Source organism: Theropithecus gelada, chromosome 14 (assembly GCF_003255815.1).
Source record: "Theropithecus gelada isolate Dixy chromosome 14, Tgel_1.0, whole genome shotgun sequence".
NCBI classification, from domain to species: domain Eukaryota; kingdom Metazoa; phylum Chordata; class Mammalia; order Primates; family Cercopithecidae; genus Theropithecus; species Theropithecus gelada.
The window spans coordinates 46,891,670-46,910,400 of NC_037682.1; the positions used below are offsets into that span (position 1 = coordinate 46,891,670).

General features: G+C 41.7%; 1 protein-coding gene across 2 annotated transcripts in view; it reads left to right on the plus strand.

Moving 5' to 3' along the window:
* Positions 1 to 1,350: 1,350 nt before the first annotated feature.
* The window catches only part of TSG101 (tumor susceptibility 101), a 52,475-nt gene continuing 35,094 nt past the window's right edge, over positions 1,351 to 18,731 (plus strand). For both annotated transcript variants that reach the window (XM_025356181.1, XM_025356180.1), the window contains exons 1-4: positions 1,351 to 2,458; positions 9,912 to 9,996; positions 13,259 to 13,324; positions 14,589 to 14,752. In XM_025356181.1, coding sequence (XP_025211966.1) covers positions 2,417 to 2,458; positions 9,912 to 9,996; positions 13,259 to 13,324; positions 14,589 to 14,752 — 357 coding nt within the window. In that variant the 5' untranslated portion in view covers positions 1,351 to 2,416. The remainder of the gene's footprint in view (positions 2,459 to 9,911; positions 9,997 to 13,258; positions 13,325 to 14,588; positions 14,753 to 18,731) is intronic.

Sequence of the window (18,731 nt, forward strand, 5' to 3'; positions counted from 1 at the left end):
AGTGGAAAAAAACTCATATTTAGTGTTGAAATGGCAAGCAACTTTCAAAAGCATTTCAACTACTGTTACCTTCACATCAAAAAATTAACTGATTTTGCATATTTCTAAAACCACAAACACTTTTTCCCCACACACATTCAATCCTTCATGGTTCCAATGAAATAGATAAGAAGTTAACACTGTATATTGAGGTAGTGTTGACCCTGAAAGATTGCAAAAGACTGATAGTGAACATGCAGCAAGAAAGCTTTTTAAACAATATATTGCTGGCCACAGTGGCTCACACCTGTAATCCTAGCACTTTGGGAGGCTAAGGTGGGAGGATCACCTGAGCCCAGGAGTTCTGAGGCCAACCTGGGCAACAAATTGAGACCTCATTTTTACAAAAAATTAGAAAATTAGCTGGGCATGGTGGCACACGCATGTGGTCCCATATACAAGGGAGGCTGAGGCAGGAGGATCACTTGAGCCAGGGAGGTCGAGGCTGCAGTGGGCCATGTTCACACCACTGCACTACAACCTGGGCAACAGAACAAGGCCGTGTCTCAAAAAATATATAAATAGGCTAGGCGCAATGGCTCAGGCCTGTAATCCCAACATTTTGGCAAGCTGAGGTGGGTGGATCACCTTAGGTCCAGAGTTCAAGACCAGCCTGGCCAACATAGTGAAATCCTGTCTCTACTAAAAATATAAAAAATTAGCTGGGTGTGGTGGTGGGCACCTGTAATCCCAGCTACTCAGGACGCTGAGGCAGGAGAATCACTTGAACCTGGGAGGCAGAGGTTGCAGTGAGCCGAGATCACACTATTGCACTCCAGCTTGGACAGAAAGAGCAAAACTCCGTCTCAAAAAAAAAAAATATATATATATATATATATATATATATATACACACACACACACACACACAAAATTTATTTTAATATAAATTTATATTTATTTATAAACTATATAAATAATACTACCTGGCATTCCTCCAATTCATAAAGGTACAGTTGCTCTAATTAAAGGGACTCCTGGTTAAGCCATGGCTTTAAGAACAGTTTGAAAACCCCATTGCTTTTAAAAGACATAAAACAGCAAGTAAAATGGAAGGACAGACTGACCTCTAGTTTGGTGTGACTGGAGCTGTATGCTTAACTAAGGAGCTGGAAAACAGGCGGAGGTTGCAGTGAGCCGAGATGGTGCTACTGCACTCCAGCCTGGGCGATGGAGTGAGACTGTCTCAAAAAAAAAAGAAAAGAAAAGAAAAACAATACTTATTGGAATAGTCTATATTTGTGTGTGTTAACAACTGTTTATAATGATGCTTCTACATGCTTTCAGTTATGCCCTCCTTGTGAATGTGACCTTCATTTAGATGCCAACTTTGAAGGGAATCAATACCACAGCCTTGTTCTCATTAGGGCTGTACTAAAATAATTGAAACTGTCACACATCTCATCATCAAACTCAAAATTGTACAATACCTTGAATGACACTGTGGTTACAAAACTGACGGTGATGTGTAATGATGACTAATATAAGTCACCATGAAGAATTTTTATGGGAAGTAAAAATTCAATTAAGATGGAAGTACCTACCCTTGCACTGTGCAAGGCAATGAAGATCTGAAGTAAGCCTGCCTTCAAGGGCTTGGATTTTGACAGTGACAGGTACAAAAATACAGCACCAGGTAAAATACGGCCTCTATTATCATTTATGTCTGGGTACAGGAGAAAGCTGACTTTAGGAATGGTTTCCTGGAGAAGAAATTACTATCTGGCTTCTCGTGAAACAAAGGCTCTACATTTTACCCTTGCCAACGTAGTATGAAGGTCTTTAAAGCTTAAAAATAAATCACTAATTAGAGGAACACTGGGCATCATCTAATGCAAGTGTATCACTTTACAGTCGGGAGAAACGTATGCCTGAGCTAGAAATGCACTAGCTTACCATTATCACAAGGGCAAGTCAGTGACACAACACTCTGACTGCCAGTGCAGTGCCCTCCCACTGGATGAATCAGTCATTAAGGCTCATTGGCAAGCCCTTGGTACTTCTTCCCTTTCCGGCACTAGCTTCCTCAAGTCGACTCTGTGAAATACCTGCCAATCTTATCCTGAACCAGAGTTTCGACCCTCGGAACAGTCTTGCCCACATCTTTGGGACCTGATTCGTCCTGCTGAATCCGGCACTCGAGGGTAGGGTTGGTTGGAACCCACCCCGCCAAGTCTCTTTCAATCCCACACGGAGTCCACCCTTGCCCGCAGGATGGCGGCCCGGAAGTGACGTAGTGGAAACGGAAGTGGTGCTTTGGTTCCGACTTCCTGTTGTTGAGGCCGGGTCGGGGGTGTGCGATTGTGTGGGACGGCCTGGGGCAGCCCAGCAGCGGCTGACTTTCTGCCTGCGGGAAAGGGAGTCGCCAGTGGGCCGTCATGGCGGTGTCGGAGAGCCAGCTCAAGAAAATGGTGTCCAAGGTGAGGCTGCGACGCGCTCGCCCACCAGCGCGCGCCCACCGCTCCCTTCCGCGCCCTGCCGAGTCCGTCCCGGCCCAGCCAAACAAGCTTCCCAGACGGGCCGGAAGCCCCAGTACAGCTCTTAGCCACCTTCTCAGACCCCCGCCCCGAGGCGCCTGTCGCCTGGTGCGGGAATCCCCGTACGGGAGCTGGGAGGGTGGGGGGCGGCGACAGTCGACAGAGACGTGGAGTGGAAACTGCCTGACACCTGCCGCCCACCCGCCGTTCTCTCTTCCACAGAGTTTGGAGCTGTCTGTGGGGCAGTGTGGTTTTTCGTCTTAGTTTCTATAAACACAAAGACGGAATCATATTTAGTTCTAGATCTGAGGCAATCCTCTATTCCTGTCCCAATCCAGGGATCCTCCAGTCTAAGCCTTTCTTTTGCCGACCTGCAGAGATTGTGGCCTTTTCAGTTTTGTATTCTCCAGAAAAGTCCAGAGAAGCCAAAATACCAGTCCCTTACTGAAATACCATTACCGTTTCAGGGATTTGCTAAGAGTAACTACTCTTAAGTGTATGCTGCTTATAATGCGTATTTATTTGCTTTGAGCTTAATCTATGATCTTCACGGCTCAAGGCTAGTTATTTTTTTTTTTTTTCAATTTTTAAAAAAGCAGTTAAGCATTTTGTATTTTAAAGCCATGATTTATTTATATAATTACTTCAAACGTGGCACCTCACACCAGAGTGGAATGGCTTTTGTTATGTTTTGTTGTAATTTTCCAAAACTATGTAAAATGATTGAGAGTTGAGTCTTGACCAGTTCAACGTGTTAGCTTCGGATAGTTTTGTCAAAGCAAGAATGGTAGCAATCAGTGGTTTAAGTGGTTTCAGTTTTTAATAAAACACACTATTATGTATAAAACATTTTTAAAAACGGACTTTTTCCAGTTAAATCGCCCCCATAGTCCTTGATTGAAGACCAAGTAACCTCTAAAGAGAAAGTGACAGTTTTCAAAATAAAGCATACCTTAGTTGTGTAATCATGTATTTTAGGCTTATTGGTTTTGTTTTGACAAACTAGTTATCCTTAGTTACAGAGGACGTGTGGGAAGCCATAGAAGATTGTGACCCAGGTAAAGATCCATGTTGTAACTTTTATATATCACTTTTTGAAAAAACGGTATATTGTTTTACATAGTATGTAGCTGAAGAGTATCTGTTCCATTACTTTTTTTTTTTTTGAGTGTCTTGCTCTGTCACCCAGGCTGGAGTGCAGTGCCGCGATCTTGGCTCACTGCAATCTCCGCCTTCCAGGTTCAAGCAATTCTCCTGCCTTCGCCTCCCAAGTAGCTGGGATTACAGGCGCCCACCACTTCACACAGCTGATTGTTGTATTTTTAGTAAAGTCGGGGTTTCACCATGTTGGCCAGGCTGATCTTCAACTCCAGACCTCAGTATTCCCTCTGCTTTGGCTTCCCAAAGTGCTGGGATAACAGGCGTGAGCCACCACGCCTGGCCTCCATGACATTTTTGATCTTTAAATTGATAGCATAGTCATTAAGATTTATTCCTTGGGCCGGGCGCAGTGGCTCACACCTGTAATCCTAGCACTTTGGGAGGCCAAGGCAGGTGGATCACCTGAGGTCAGGAGTTCAAGACCGGCCTGATCAACATGGTGAAACCCCGTCTCTTCTAAAATACAAAAATTAGCCGGGCATGATGGCGGGTGCCTGTAATCCCAGCTGCTTGGGAGGCTGAGACGGGAGAATCGCTTGAACCCGGGAGACGGTGGTTGCAGTGAGCCGAGATGGAGCCACTGCACCCCAGCCTGGGTGGCTGAGCAAGACTCCGTCTCAAAAAAAAAAAAAATTTAGGCCGGGCGCGGTGGCTCAAGCCTGTAATCCCAGCACTTTGGGAGGCCGAGACGGGCGGATCACAAGATCAGGAGATCGAGACCATCCTGGCTAGCACGGTGAAACCCCGTCTTTACTAAAAAATACGAAAAACTAGCCGGGCGAGGTGGTGGGCGCCTGTAGTCCCAGCTACTCGGGAGGCTGAGGCAGGAGAATGGCATAAACCCGGGAGGCGGAGCTTGCAGTGAGCTGAGATCCGGCCACTGCACTCTAGCCCGGGCGACAGAGCCAGACTTTATCTCAAAAAAAAAAAAAAAAAAAAAAAATTTATTCCGTAATGTATGTGTATATTCATATAAAGAGCAAGAATATTCAAATATTAGCTTATTTTTTATACCCTAATTAAGTTTCCTAAGCGTCCTCTAGAGAAACCTGCCATCAAAGACAAAGGCAAGGCATGTTCAGAAGATATTTTATACCTCTGCCTGCCTCCCCCTGCAGCCAACCTGTGATTACTCTAGAAACAAAAACAGATAGAGAAGAGGTAGGAGAGGGCATTCTACCTGTCTTTTGGTCCTTGGCTCAGTATCTGGAAAATTGAGACTCCTGTATGTGATTATGACGATTCTGAGCATCAGCATCTGTTCTGTCTAACCTATGAATTTTAGGTAAGAATAGCAAGTAGAGTAATAGAAGCAGTTGTGGGGCTCCTTCCTCCTAAAGAAGGGCTTGAAATGTTTTTCTTTCAGCTGGTGTGGTCTGATGTAAGAATTGTTAGCCAGGACCCTGCACTTATGGCTAGGGTGAAGGTCATTATTGTTTTCTCTTTATCTGATTGTAGGCTCTCCACACCCATCATGGTACTCTGGCCATCTGCCTTATGTTTTGTATGTATATTATAAAAGATCTTTTTTCCCCTTGAGCATTATCTTAGCTCCCAATTTCAACATAACTTTTAACACCCTTCTCTGTTATCATTTTTGCAATTAACAGAGGTATATTTATACCAGATTAGTCCTTCTTGCTTTAAAGAAACAACTTTCCACTTTAGATGTTTCATGCATACAACCACTTATATTTTTACATAGTTTATTTACAGCATTTCTAGAGGCGCAGTCACTGCTAAATGAGTAGAAGAAAACTGTGGGCCTGGTGTGATGGTTCATGCCTGTAATCCCAGTACTTTGGGAGGTAGAGATGGGAGGATCACTTGGGGCCAGGAGTTCAAGATCAGCCTGGGCAACATAGCTAGACCCTGTCTCTACAAAAAATTTAAAAATCAGCCAGACTTGGTGGCATGCACCTGTAGTCCTAGCTACTTGGGAAGCAGAAGCAGGAGGATTACTTAAGCCCAGGAATTCAAGGTTACAGTGAGCTATGACAGAATGAGAACCTATCTCAAAAAGTAAAAAATGAAAAAAAATTTAAACAATAACAAAATTGGCCAAGTGCGGTGGCTCATGCCTGTAATCCCAGCACTTTGGGAGGCTGAGGTGGGCAGATCACTTGAGGTCAGGAGTTCGAGACCAGACTGGCCAACATGGTGAAACCCTGTTTCTACTAAAAATACAAAATTAGCCAGACATGGTGGTGCGTGCTTGTAATCCCAGCTACTCAGGAGGCTGAGGAAGGAGAATTGCCTGAACCTGGGAGGTGGAGGTTGCAGTGAGCTGAGATCACGCTACTGCACTCCAGCCTGGGTGACAGAGCAAGATTCCATCTCAAAAACAAATAAATAAATAAAAATAATAAAATAAAGATTGATACGTCCCTCACACTGTTTTAGGCTCTAGGGATGCAACAGTGAACAATCAGACAGAAAAAAACTCTGCTTCTGGAATTTAAATTTTTATAGAAGACAATAAATAACTCAGTAAATGCATCAAGTAGTATGTTGGAAAGTGATAAGTGCTTTTAGAGAAAATAAAGCAGGAAAGGGAAATGGGGAGTGCTAGGGTGTGGAAATGGGATGAGTTACAGTTTTGTATCTGATAGTAAAGAGAGGTCTTTCTGAAAAAATATATTTGAGCTCACCTGAGAGAGGTAAAGAAACTATGTGGTTGGCATGGGGCTCACACCTGAAATCCAAGCATTTTGGGAGGCCGAAGCTAGAGGATCGCATTGAGGCCAGGAGTTCCAGACCAGCCTGTGCAACATAGCATGACCTTGTCTCTTCTCTACTAAAAATATAAAAAAATTAACCAGTCGTGGTGCATACCTCTAATCCCAGCTACTTGGGAGGCTGAAATGGGAGGATCACTTGAGCCCAGGAGTTTGAGGTTGCAGTGAGCTGTGATCACACCACTGTACTCCAGCTTGGGTGACAGAGCGAGATCCTGTCTCAGGAGAAAAACAAACCTGGAACAATCTGGGGTAGGAACATTTCAGAAAGAAGGAGAAACAAATGCAAAGGCTCATAGACAGAAGTTTGTCATGCATGATAGAGGAACAACAAAGGAGGGTATGGTGGCTGGACTGAAGTGAGCAAGGGAGGAAGTGGTGGTATGGATCTAGACAGATCCATGGTATGGATCATCAATGGTATGAGAGGTTTGGAGGACCTTGCAGGCCATCATAAGGACCTTGGCGTTTACTTGGAGTATGATGAAAAGCCATTGCTCTGTTTCAGCTGTTAGCAATATTACTCTAGCTGCTATGTTGAGACTAGACTGTAGTGGGTTAACGATGGAGGCAGAGACACCATAAAGAGGCTGTTGCAGTAATCTAGGTGAGAGGTGTTGGTGGCTTAGACCAGGACTGTAGCTGTGGAGATACCGGATGTATGCTGAAGGCAAAGCTAACAGGATATTTTGACAGATTGGCTGTGGATGTGAAGAAAAGAGAGGGCATCAAGGATAACGTCAAGGTTTTTGGCCTGAGCACCTGGAAGGATATGTATGTATACACATATGGAAGACATTGGAGAAGTAAATATGGGGGGAAGATAAGGAGTTCAGTTTTGGTCATGTTCAATTTGACATTCATTAGATATCCAAGGGGAAATGTCAAATTAGTAATTGTATATATGTTTTCTGGAGTTCAGAAAAAAGGTTAAGATTGGAAAATTTTAATTTGAGGGTTTTCAACATATAAATTATATTTTCAGCCATGAGGGAGATCAAAGGAATGAGTTTAGATAGAGAAGAAGACCAAGGACTTAGCCTGCACTCAATAATAATTGGTTAGGTTAAGAGAACAAGCCAGCAAAGAAACTGAGAAGGCACAGAGTTCAGGAGAACAGTTGATGTCCTGGAAATCAAATGAAGAACATATTTTAAGAGAAAAGGGGCTGGCCATGATGGCTCGTGCCTCTAATCCCAACACTTTGGGAGGCTGAGGTGGAAAGATTGCTTGAGCCTAGAAGTTCAAGACTAGCCTGGGCAACATGGTGAAATCCAGCTCCATCAAAAATATGCAAAAATTAGCTAGACATCGTGGTGCATACCTGTAGTCCCAGCTACTTGGGAGGCTGAGGTGGGAGGATCACTTGACCCCGGGAGGTGGAGGTTGCAGTGAACTGAGATCATACCACTGCACTCTAGCCTGGGTGACAGAGCCAGACCCTGTCTCAAAAAAAAAGGAACGGGCCAGGTGCAGTGGTTCATACCTGTAATACAAACACTTTGGAAGGCTGAGGTGAGAGGATCACTTGAGCCCAGGAATTTGAGACCAGCCTGGGCAGCACAGTGAGATCCCATCTCTGTGAAAAATTTAAAAATTATCCAGGTGTGATGGTGCATGCCTGTAGTCCCAGCTACTTGGGAGGCTGTGGTGGGAGTATCACTTGAGCCCAGGAGGTTGAGGCTGAAGTGAGCCATGATCGTACCACTGCACTCTAGCCTGGGCGACAGAGTGAGACCCTATCTCAAAAAAAAAACGGGGGAAAGGAAGGAATCAGCTTGGTCAAATATTGCTGAATCAGCTTGGTCAAATATTGCTGAGAGATGAAGTAAGACAAAGATAGTGTTGGTCATTACATATCATGTGGCAGTTATTGGTGACCTTACTGAACAATTTCAGTGAAGTACGGAGTATAGAAGCCTAATTGGAGTGGATTTGAAGAGACCAGGTCTCTAGACATTGAGCATGGTCGCTAACATCACAGAGATACTCAGATATGTTGTGCTCCATGATGAAAAACATTATCCTCTATGAAGTGATCTTATCAGAGAAAGAAGAGGAAAAAAATATAAAAGGAAAAATTTTTTTTTTTTTTTTTTGAGACTGAGTCTAGCTCTGTCGCCCAGGCTGGAGTTCGATGGCGTGATCTCGGCTCACTGCAACCTCTGCCTCCCGGGTTCAAGCAATTCTTCTGCCTCAGCTTCCTGAGTAGATGGGATTACAGACGCGCGCCACCATGCCCAGCTAGTTTTTGTGTTTTTAGTAGAGATGGGGTTTCACTGTGTTGGTCAGGCTGGTCTCGAACTCCTGACCTCGTGATCCGCCCGCCTCAGCCTCCCAAAGTGCTGAGATTACAAGCATGAGCCACCATGCCCGGCTGGAAATTTTGTAATCGTGAGGATAATAACCTGTAGATCCAACTAACTCACAGAAACATGTATCTATGAAACTATACTAAAGGTATACAATTAACACATTCCAAACCATGAGAGCCTCTATAAGACAAATGAACAAATGTCTTTAACAAATAAATTCTAAGGAGCAAAAATAGAGATGTGCCCATCAGTTAAGTATTTTTCAGCTGAACAGTAGATAAATAAAATGTGCGGTAAGAAGTGGGCCATACTTGCCTGTAAATCCCAACACTTGGGGAGCCTGAGGCGAGAGGATTGCTTGAGGCCAGGAGTTGGAGACCAGCCTGGGCAATATAGCAAGACCCTGTCTTTACAAAAATAAAAATAAATTAGCTGGGCATGATGGCACATACCTGTAGTTCTGTGTACTTGGGAGGCTGAGGCAGGAGGATCACTGAGCCTGGAGTTTTAGGTTGCAGTGAGCTGTGATTGTGCCACTTTACTTCTTCCTGGGCTACAGAGCGAGACCCTGTCTCCAAAATAAATGAAAGGAATGAAGTACAGATAAATGCTACAACAAGGATAATCTTGAAAACATGCTAAGTGAAAGAATTTAGTCGTGAAAGATCACATTGTATGAATAAGCAAATCTATAGAGACAAATTTGTGGTTGTCTAGGATGAAGGCTGGGGGCAAGTAGAATGGGGGGTGATTGCTAAAGGGTATGCATTTCTTTTTAGGGATGGTGAAAATGTTCTGAAGTTGATTACAGTGGTGGTTATACAACTCCGAATGTATTAAAAACCATTGAACTATACTTTTTAAATGTGTGAATTATATGGTATAGTTAAAGAATATAGATTAAAAGGGACTTGAGACATTTTAGCAAATGCAATGTGTGGACTTTATTAGGATCCTGATTCAAACTGAAAACATAAAAAACATGACTTGAGACTATAGATATTTTCTGATGTTAAGGAAATAGTGATTATTTTAGTGTGATAATAGGATTGTGGGGTTTTTAGGTTCTTTCAGGCTTTCATTAATGCTAATGATTAGTGAAAAAGATTTTAAGAAAATTCATCCGCTCTAAAATACATGTATTGGTTTTAAACTAAATTCTTACGCGATTTTGCTTTTCAGTACAAATACAGAGACCTAACTGTACGTGAAACTGTCAATGTTATTACTCTATACAAAGATCTCAAACCTGTTTTGGATTCATATGGTGAGTTTATGCAATAAAAATCACAATTTCTATACTTTGAGTTTACTCTCTTTGTTAATGATTGTAATTTTTTCCATTTTCCTTTGAGGTTTGTGGATTTTTCAATTGTAGGACTGCACCACCACCTAATAAAACTGTTGGAAGGTAGCAAATTAGAAGATATAAAAACATTTTATATTTATTTAGTTTTAGTTTTTTATGTTAAAAAAAAATACTCTAGCTGGACGTGGTGGCTCATTTCTGTAATCCCAGCACTTTGGGAGGCTGAGATGGGTTGGACCACTGAGCCCAGGAGGTTGAGACCAGCTTGGGCAATATGGTGAAACCTTGTCTCAACAAAAAAATACATAAAGTTGGCCTGGCACTCCTGTATTCCCAGCTAGCCAGGAGGCTGAGGTGGGAGGATTGCTTGAGCCCAGGAGGCAGCGGTTGCATTGAGCTGAGATCGGGCCACTGCACTCCAGCCTGGGCAACAGAGCAAGACCCTGTCTCAAAAAAAAAAAAAAAAAAAACAACTACTAACATAGAACTATGCAAATTTAAACCTAGGAGGGCATGTTAAAGATAGTTTAGTCCATTTCCCAAAGTTTTGTCTCTAGACCCTTAGTTGTGCTGGGGGGTAGAGGCAGAATTCTGTAGTTAAGCTTGAGCAACTTATGGATTAAACAAAATTGAGTTTTATTGCATGACGATTTCTCAGAGCCTTTAATATGCTAAGGTGTTGTGTATCACTGAGATGAGCAAGAATATATTGTATAATACATCCTAAAGTTATTTAACTGCTGAACCTCCCTGTCCCCATAGTGTCTCTTTATATTTTCAGGAACACATTTTGCAAAACTATACTCTGGACTGTCCCTTTCATTTTATAGTTGAGGAAAATATTATTTAATGTGGTCTTTAATTCTATAGAGTAGGTAAGCATGCCAGTTTGTCTCTACTTTCTATTGAGACAACATAAAGTTGTAAGACATGACAATGCTTGGAGTTTCCCTTTTTTTAAAATAGTCTTTTCTGTCCCTGCCAAATCCTAACATAATCTCTTCTACCATGTCTCCTTGAAAATACTTAATATGCCAGGGCCGAGGGAAAACCCATGCTGCTGCTTGTCCACTGTAAGACCCTTAACTCTGAAAGCAAGGAACTGAATTTTGTAGCTGAGACTTTCTAAATTTCACTTGCTTCCAAGGCTTTGAAAACATTAGGAAACTGGTGAAGAGAGGTGGGAAGGAACAGAGGGGCAATCAGTTCTGCATTTCCTGAAACAATAAAGACATGAACCCAAAGTCCTCTTCCAAACCTAGGTCACAATTCCTTCTCATCTCAGCCTACCTTATTTCTGTCCACATGACAGTTTTGATCAAAACTGACAAAGACTCCCTTATCAAATCTTGTGTAGTTTCATATGGCTGGACCAAGTGTAAATCATTGTTACCAAATTCTTTTAGAATAAACAAAGCCCCACATTTATATAAGGTGGTTTTCTTTTTTAAAATGCACAAAATCCGAATACATTGCAGTGTAGCTTACATTCGTCAACAGTAAGTAAAAGAACAAAGGTCAACAATGTACGGTCATGCATTTTGTAGTGATAGAGATATGGTCTGAGAAATGCATTATTAGGCGATTTCATCATTGAATGTACTTAGACAAACCTAGATGGTATATCCTACTACACGCCTAGGTTATATGGCATGCCTGTTGCTCCTAGGCTACAACCTATACCAGATGTTACTGTACTGCATACCATAGGCAGTAACACAATGGTACTGCATACCATAGGCAGTAACACAATGGTATTTTTGTATCTAACTATAGAAAAGTTACATTAAAAATACAGTATAGTAATCTTATGGGACCAGTGTCTTATATGCAGTCCATTGTTGACCCAAACATTACACAGTAGATGGCTATAGTTCTATGTTTTTGTACTGCACATTACAACCTTTCCCCTATGTGTATAGTGTTAATTCCAAATCATTGTTAGAAATAATAGCTGTCCAATACAAACTATGTGCTGTATTAAGTATAGACATAAATTATAGATAGAAAAATATGTGGGGTATGAGAAATACAGATTAAAAGAAATTGTCTACATTTGGCTATGAACTTTTCTTTTTTTCATTTTAATACTGGCTAAGGAGGCTGCGACCAGGAGATCACTTGAGTCCAGGAGTTCAAGTCCAGCCTGGACAACTTAGTGAGACCCCATTTCTAAAAAATAGAAAAAAAAGCTGGGCATGATAGTGCACGCCTATAGTCCCAGCTACTCAGAAGGCTGAGGTGGGAGGATTGCTTGAGCCTAGAGTTTGAGGATAGCCTGCACAACATAGCAAGACCCTGTCTCCAAAAAACAATAATAAATAACTGTGAGTGACAGTCTGGATAAATGTCTAGAGATCTCTAAAGTATAATGACATTAGGTGAACATTTAGTATGGTATTGTTTGATAGTGTTTTTTGTTTGTTTGTTTGTTTTGTTTTGCAGTGGAGTTTTGCTCTTGTTGCCCAGGCTGGAATGCAGTGGTACAATCTTGGCTCACTGCAACCTCTGCCTCCCGGGTTCAAGCATTCTCCTGCCTCAGCCTCCCGAGTAGCTGGGATTACAGGCATGTGCCACCACGCCTGGCTAATTTTGTATTTTTAGTGGGGATGGGGTTTCTCCATGTTGGTTAGGCTGGTCTCAAACTCCCAATCTCAGGTGATCTGCCTGCCTTGGCCTTCCAAAGTGCTGGGATTACAGGCGCAAGCCACTGCGCCTGGCCGATAGTGATATTTAAATAGTTTTAAAAGTGACTCACACCTGTAATCCCAGCACTTTGGGAGGCCAAGGCGGATGGATCACGAGGTCAGGAGTTCGAGACCAACCTGGCCAGCATGGTGAAGCACTGTCTCTACTAAAGATACAAAAAATTAGCCAAGTGTGGTGGTGCGCGCCTGTAATCCCAACTACTCAGGAGGCTGAGGCAGGAGAATCGCTTGAACCCGGGAGGCAGAGGTTTCAGTGAGCCAAGATCGCATCATTGCACTCCAGCCTGGGCGACAGGGCAAGACTCCATCTGAAAAAAACCAAAAAAGAGCTGATCAATGACATTGAGTGAATCAACAAAGAATTGTTAGTTATTGGACAGGATGGATGATACATTGACAGGTCAGCCCCTTTCAAGGATAAAAATGAATTTTAACCAGTCTTTCTGAAAGAATAACCTATGGGAGTATCTAAAAAAAATGCTCATGATTAAATCATTGTTCTTTCCTTTCAGTTTTTAATGATGGCAGTTCCAGGGAACTAATGAACCTCACTGGAACAATTCCTGTGCCTTATAGAGGTAAATGTCTTATGTTACTAGGTTTCCAGCTAGATGTATTTTGAATACATAATAAATATGTTGCCAAAGAGTTATAAGTAAATTAAACCTACTTTCTCATGGCTTTCATGCTGATACAGATTTTAACTTCTATTCAAATTGAAGTTCATTTGGCAGCAACACCTAACATTTTCAACTTTCTTAAAACTTCCTTACCAAGATGTATGAACAAATAAGTGCCTAAGTTCACCAGAGGAGTTTAATGTTTCACAGAATCAAAGAATTTTAGAACTAGAAAGGGATCTTACTTGCCTCCTGGTTCAGCCTCTTACACCATTCAAACTTTCCTGACAGTGGGAAGCTTAAGATACAGGCTTCAAAGTCAGGACAGAGTTATGTTTGAGTTCTTGCTCTATAATCTTAGCAGTTCTGTTACATGTTATAGATGGACATCTTTGACATTTAGATAATAGTACCTAACTTGGGGAAATGAGCATTTATTTGTTAACGAATGTGAAGGACTTGGCACAGAGCCTTGAATGTAATAAGGAGACAGTTAAAAGTAGCTGTTATTTACGGTTGTGATGTTGGCGCTAATACTAATGGTAGATAATTGATCTCTGTTAGCCTGTCTTTCACCCTCTGCTGAAATACTTAGTGGTGAGGAAGCATTTAGCTTCATGCGAGACCATTTTGTTTTTGGACAGCTCTGTTTGTTAATTATTCCTTGTAACTAGCTAAGACCTATGTCCTTTACCTAGTGATTTCACATAGTACCTGCTATGCATAAGGCAATAAGGAGAGGAGCTATGGATACAAAGATGAATAAAGGATGTACCTCTTCTGGAAGAACTCCACTAATAGGGGAAACAAAGGGAACAGATAGATATTTACACTATTCTGTAACTGCTATAGAATTATAAAATGAAAAAGTGCTATGAGATTACAGAGGAGAAGAAGGCCACATGGGAAGATCACAGTTTAAGTGACATTTGAGCCACTATTAAATAATAAGTCAATCATTCATAACAAGCAGAGGGAAAAAACAGTTAATTGAGCATCAGCGTTGTATAAAGCGAGTGTAAATTTAGGGAAGACTGAGTAAAATTTAACATTACTGACTTTGCTATTCCCCTCAGGAAATAAATTCTGCTGGGGGAAATAGGTATGGGGGGGTGCGGATGTATGCATAAATTGTATCTAAACTAAACCTGTATTCCTTTAACCATTCTTCAATTTAAAAATGATAAAAATAGAGTAATTGAAGTTTCTATTTCTTTTTCAGGTAATACATATAATATTCCAATATGCCTATGGCTACTGGACACATACCCATATAATCCCCCTATCTGTTTTGTTAAGCCTACTAGTTCAATGACTATTAAAACGGGAAAGCATGTTGATGCAAATGGGAAGATATATCTTCCTTATCTACATGAATGGAAACACGTAAGTATTAATAGTGTTCTGTGAATTAGTTATGTTTTATATATTTTGCTCACTAGCATCTGCTTTCTTTTAGCACTCAAAGAGGATTCCAAGTAGGGTAGATAAGTTCAAATAATGGACTAATCACTGAGTTGAGGGTAAATTAGAAAAGGCTCACTAAAAGAAATGGGTTTGTGTAGAGCTTTGTAATTTTCAGAATACTTATATTCACTATTTTATTTGCTTGAGTTGAACCTTTTAAAATAGGCAGGATTCACATAGTAGGAAGTACATTTTAAAAAATAGTATGCTGGTGGGGTAGTTATGGAATTCAGATCTCATTACTCAAAGCATTTCTGTCAAGAATAATAATAGGAAACTTCTGTTCCTGTGTCTGGTAATGTAACTGTAACAGATTAATGTTCCTATGAAAAGTAACTAGGAAAGCAAGAGAAAATACGAACAACACCTGTTGAAAGGTTTTGGAAAGCTGTTTAGGCAATCAAGACATGGATGGCCAAGATTCTGTAGAGAAAAGGCACTTCTGCCAGTAACTTTTCCCCCAGGGTGGTACCTACTGATTTTTTTTTTTTTTTTTTTTTTTCTCGAGACAGAGTTTCACACTCTGTCACCCAGGCTGGAGGACAGTGGCACAATCTCAGCTCACTGTAACCTCCACCTCCCAGGTTCAAGCGATTCTCCTGCTTCAGCCTCCCTAGTAGCTGAGATTACAGGCGCCTGCCCACCATGCCTGGCTAAGTTTTGTATTTTAGTAGAGATGGGGTTTCACCATGTTGGTGAGGCTGTTCTCGAACTCCTGACCTCAAGTGATCCACCCACCTCGGCCTCCTAAAGTGCTGGGATTACAGGCATAAACCACCATGCCCAGCCTACTTACTGATTCTTGATGCAGGATGAACGGCTGAGAATCTGGGCAAAGGACCTTAACTAAGAGGCAGAGAAACCTGCAGAGTCTCTAGCAGTCTCAGAGGGCTGAAAAGACAGAAGTTGCTGTTCTGTCTATCAAAGTAACTAGGACTTTAGATGTAAGATTTGGGAGAAAAGGAAGCCGTAAAGAAGTGAGTAGCTCTGGGGATGGTGGCTTATGGCTGTGATCCCAGGACTTTGGAAAGCTGAATCAGGAGAATTGCTTGAGCTCAGGAGTTTGAGACCACCCTGGGCAACATAGTGAGAACCCCATCTCTATTAAAAAAATTTTTAAAACTAGGCATGGTCATGTGTGCCTGTGACCACACCTACTCAGGAGGCTGAGGTGAAAGGATCACTTGAGCCTTGGAATTCGAGGCTGCAGTGAGCCATGATTGCATCACTGTACTCTAGCCTGGACAACAGAGCAAAAGAAAAGATGAGATACTCTGAATTTCCCACCTTAAGAGATAGGTTGAATTCCTGAGCTTCAAAGATGAGATGCTAAAAAAAACTAAGCAGAAAGCCTCTGAAAAATCAGCCAAGTTTTCAGCAGTCTTAGGTTAAGGAGGCAATTGGAGTTCAGTACCTTATCAAAAAGGGGAATAAGTAAACATCCTAGGCTGTTAGTTGGCACCACTGGAGGAACACATCTTAGGAGGGAGAACTTAGAGGTAGAATGAGCCTTACAAAAATCTGTCCTTGAGGCTGGGTGTAATCTCGGCACTTTGGGAAGCCGAGGTGGGAGGATCACTTGAGGCCGGAAATTTGAGACAAGCCTGGCCAACATGGTGAAACCCCATCTCTACTAAAAATACAACAATTAGCCAGGCGTGGTGTGGTGCATGCCTTTAATCCCAGCTACTCGGGAGACTGAGGCAGGAGAATCACTTGAACCTGGGAGGCGGAGGTTGCAGTGAGCCAAGATCGCACCACTGCACTCCAGCCTGGGTGGCAGAGTGAGTGAGACTCCGTCTCAAAAAAAAAAAAAATCTGTCCTTGAGTCAGCTCAGTCCCTGATCCTGACTGTGTATCTGCCTGCCACAGGATAGGGTGAACCCTTGCTGGAAGAAGATAATATATAGACCCTCTATAATTTTTCACAATATCTAGTATACAATTTATATTTATCAAGTACACCAAGAAAGAGAACCAAGAGGAAAAAAAGACAATAGAAACAGGACATCTTTCCACTCCACTGCTACAAACACACGAGTAACTTAGTTATCAGACACAGACTTAAAAATGGTTGTGATCAGTGTGTTCAAGAAAATAGAGGACAAAATGGTAAATTTTATTAAAGAGAAAGTGGAAATCTTAAAAATGAAAAATAGAATAATAGAGATTAAGAACTCAGTAGATGGGTTTAGTAGCAGATTGGACTCAGTAGAGTAGAGACTGCCTCAGCCTCCTGAGTAGCTGGGATTACCCCACCACCACACCTGGCTAATTTTTGTATTTTTAGTAGAGACAGGGCTAAAACCACCTTAGCCAGTCTGGTCTCGAACTCTTGACTTCAGGTGATCCGCTCGCCTCAGCCTCCCAAAGTGCTGGGATTACAGGTGTGCGCCATTATGCCAGCCTCAGTTTGAATTCTTAACCTGTTGCTTTATAATTGGCCTGGAAGTAGATATTAACATAGATATTAATTTTTTTCTTCAAAGAATTTAGTGTAAAAGGAATGGTGTGATAATTAAAACTTACCTTGACAAAACTGTAAGAATGTGTGAAGAATTGATTCATACTACAACATTAACGAACTCTGAAAACATTATGCCAAGTGAAAGAAGCCAAGCACAAAAGGCCATATATTGTATGATTTCGTTTATATGAAACATTCAGGAAAGCAAATCCATAGAGACGGAAAGTAGATTAGTGGTTGCTAAAGGGCTGTGGGAAAAGGAAAATGGGAAGTGACTACTAATGAGTACAGGGTTTCTTTTTGGGATAATGAAAATATTCTGGAATTAGATGGTGGTAATGGTTGCATAGTGTTGTGAAATAATAAAAGCCACTGAAATGTATACTTTAAAAGAAAGTTTTTGGGATGTGAATTATCACCTACATGCATGAGGCTTACATGAGGCTATGATTTAGTTAAGGAATTTTGTTGGGCCGAAAAATTGAGAAAGTGTGTAGTCTCAGGGGCCATCCTCACACACATCAGCCACAGTATCTGTGAGTGCTGCACAGATATTGTGCTTGTAACACCCCGAGTCTCAGTATATAAATTTACAGGCAACACAAGAAAAATACTGGAACAGCAGAGATCAACAAGTTTTCACAGAAAGCTTTAAGAAATGTTATTCATTGTCATCTTCCATAAGTTAGGTCAAAATTGGACAAATGAGGTGAGTTTGGTTCTTTGGAAAAGGTGAAAACTGCCCCCGAAGTCTTCTGTCAGGAGTATTAAAGGAAGTGCCAGTCCTAATCCTGTAATCCCAACTAGGGAAACTGAGGCAGGAAGATTGTTGAGTTCAAGTCTAAGCTGGGCAACATGGTAAGACCTTGTGTGGGGGAAGGGGGATGTAAAAAGTAGCTTCTGTGAAGATGGTTAGCCTATCAAGGTGATTGAGTAATTCTTCAGAACTCAGTGAACTTACGAATGAAGTATGTGAGATTAGATACACACAAAATAGATTAAGGAGTAAAAGAAGAATCATCAAGCCATTTTGAGCAACTTTGACTAGCACAGTTTAATTAGTGGTTGGTAGATATTTCTTTTGTTGTTTTGTTGTTGTTGGGTTTTGTTTTTGTTTTTTTGAAACAGGGTCTCACTCTAACCCAGGCTGGAGTGCAGTGGCACAATCATGGCTCACTGCAGCCTCAACTTTCCTGGATCAGGTGATTCTCCCACTGCAGCCTCCTGAGTAGTTAGGACTACAGGCACATGCCACCACATACAGTTTTTTATTTTTTTGTAGAGACCAGGCTGGTCTCAAACTCCTGAGCTCAAGCTGGATTCCAAAATGGAGAGGAAAGTGCTGGAATAGAGCTAGAATTTTTAAAATTATGCGTGCTGCGAAATAGCCTTATTTGATCCTCCTGCCTTGGCCTCCCAAAGTGCTGGGAT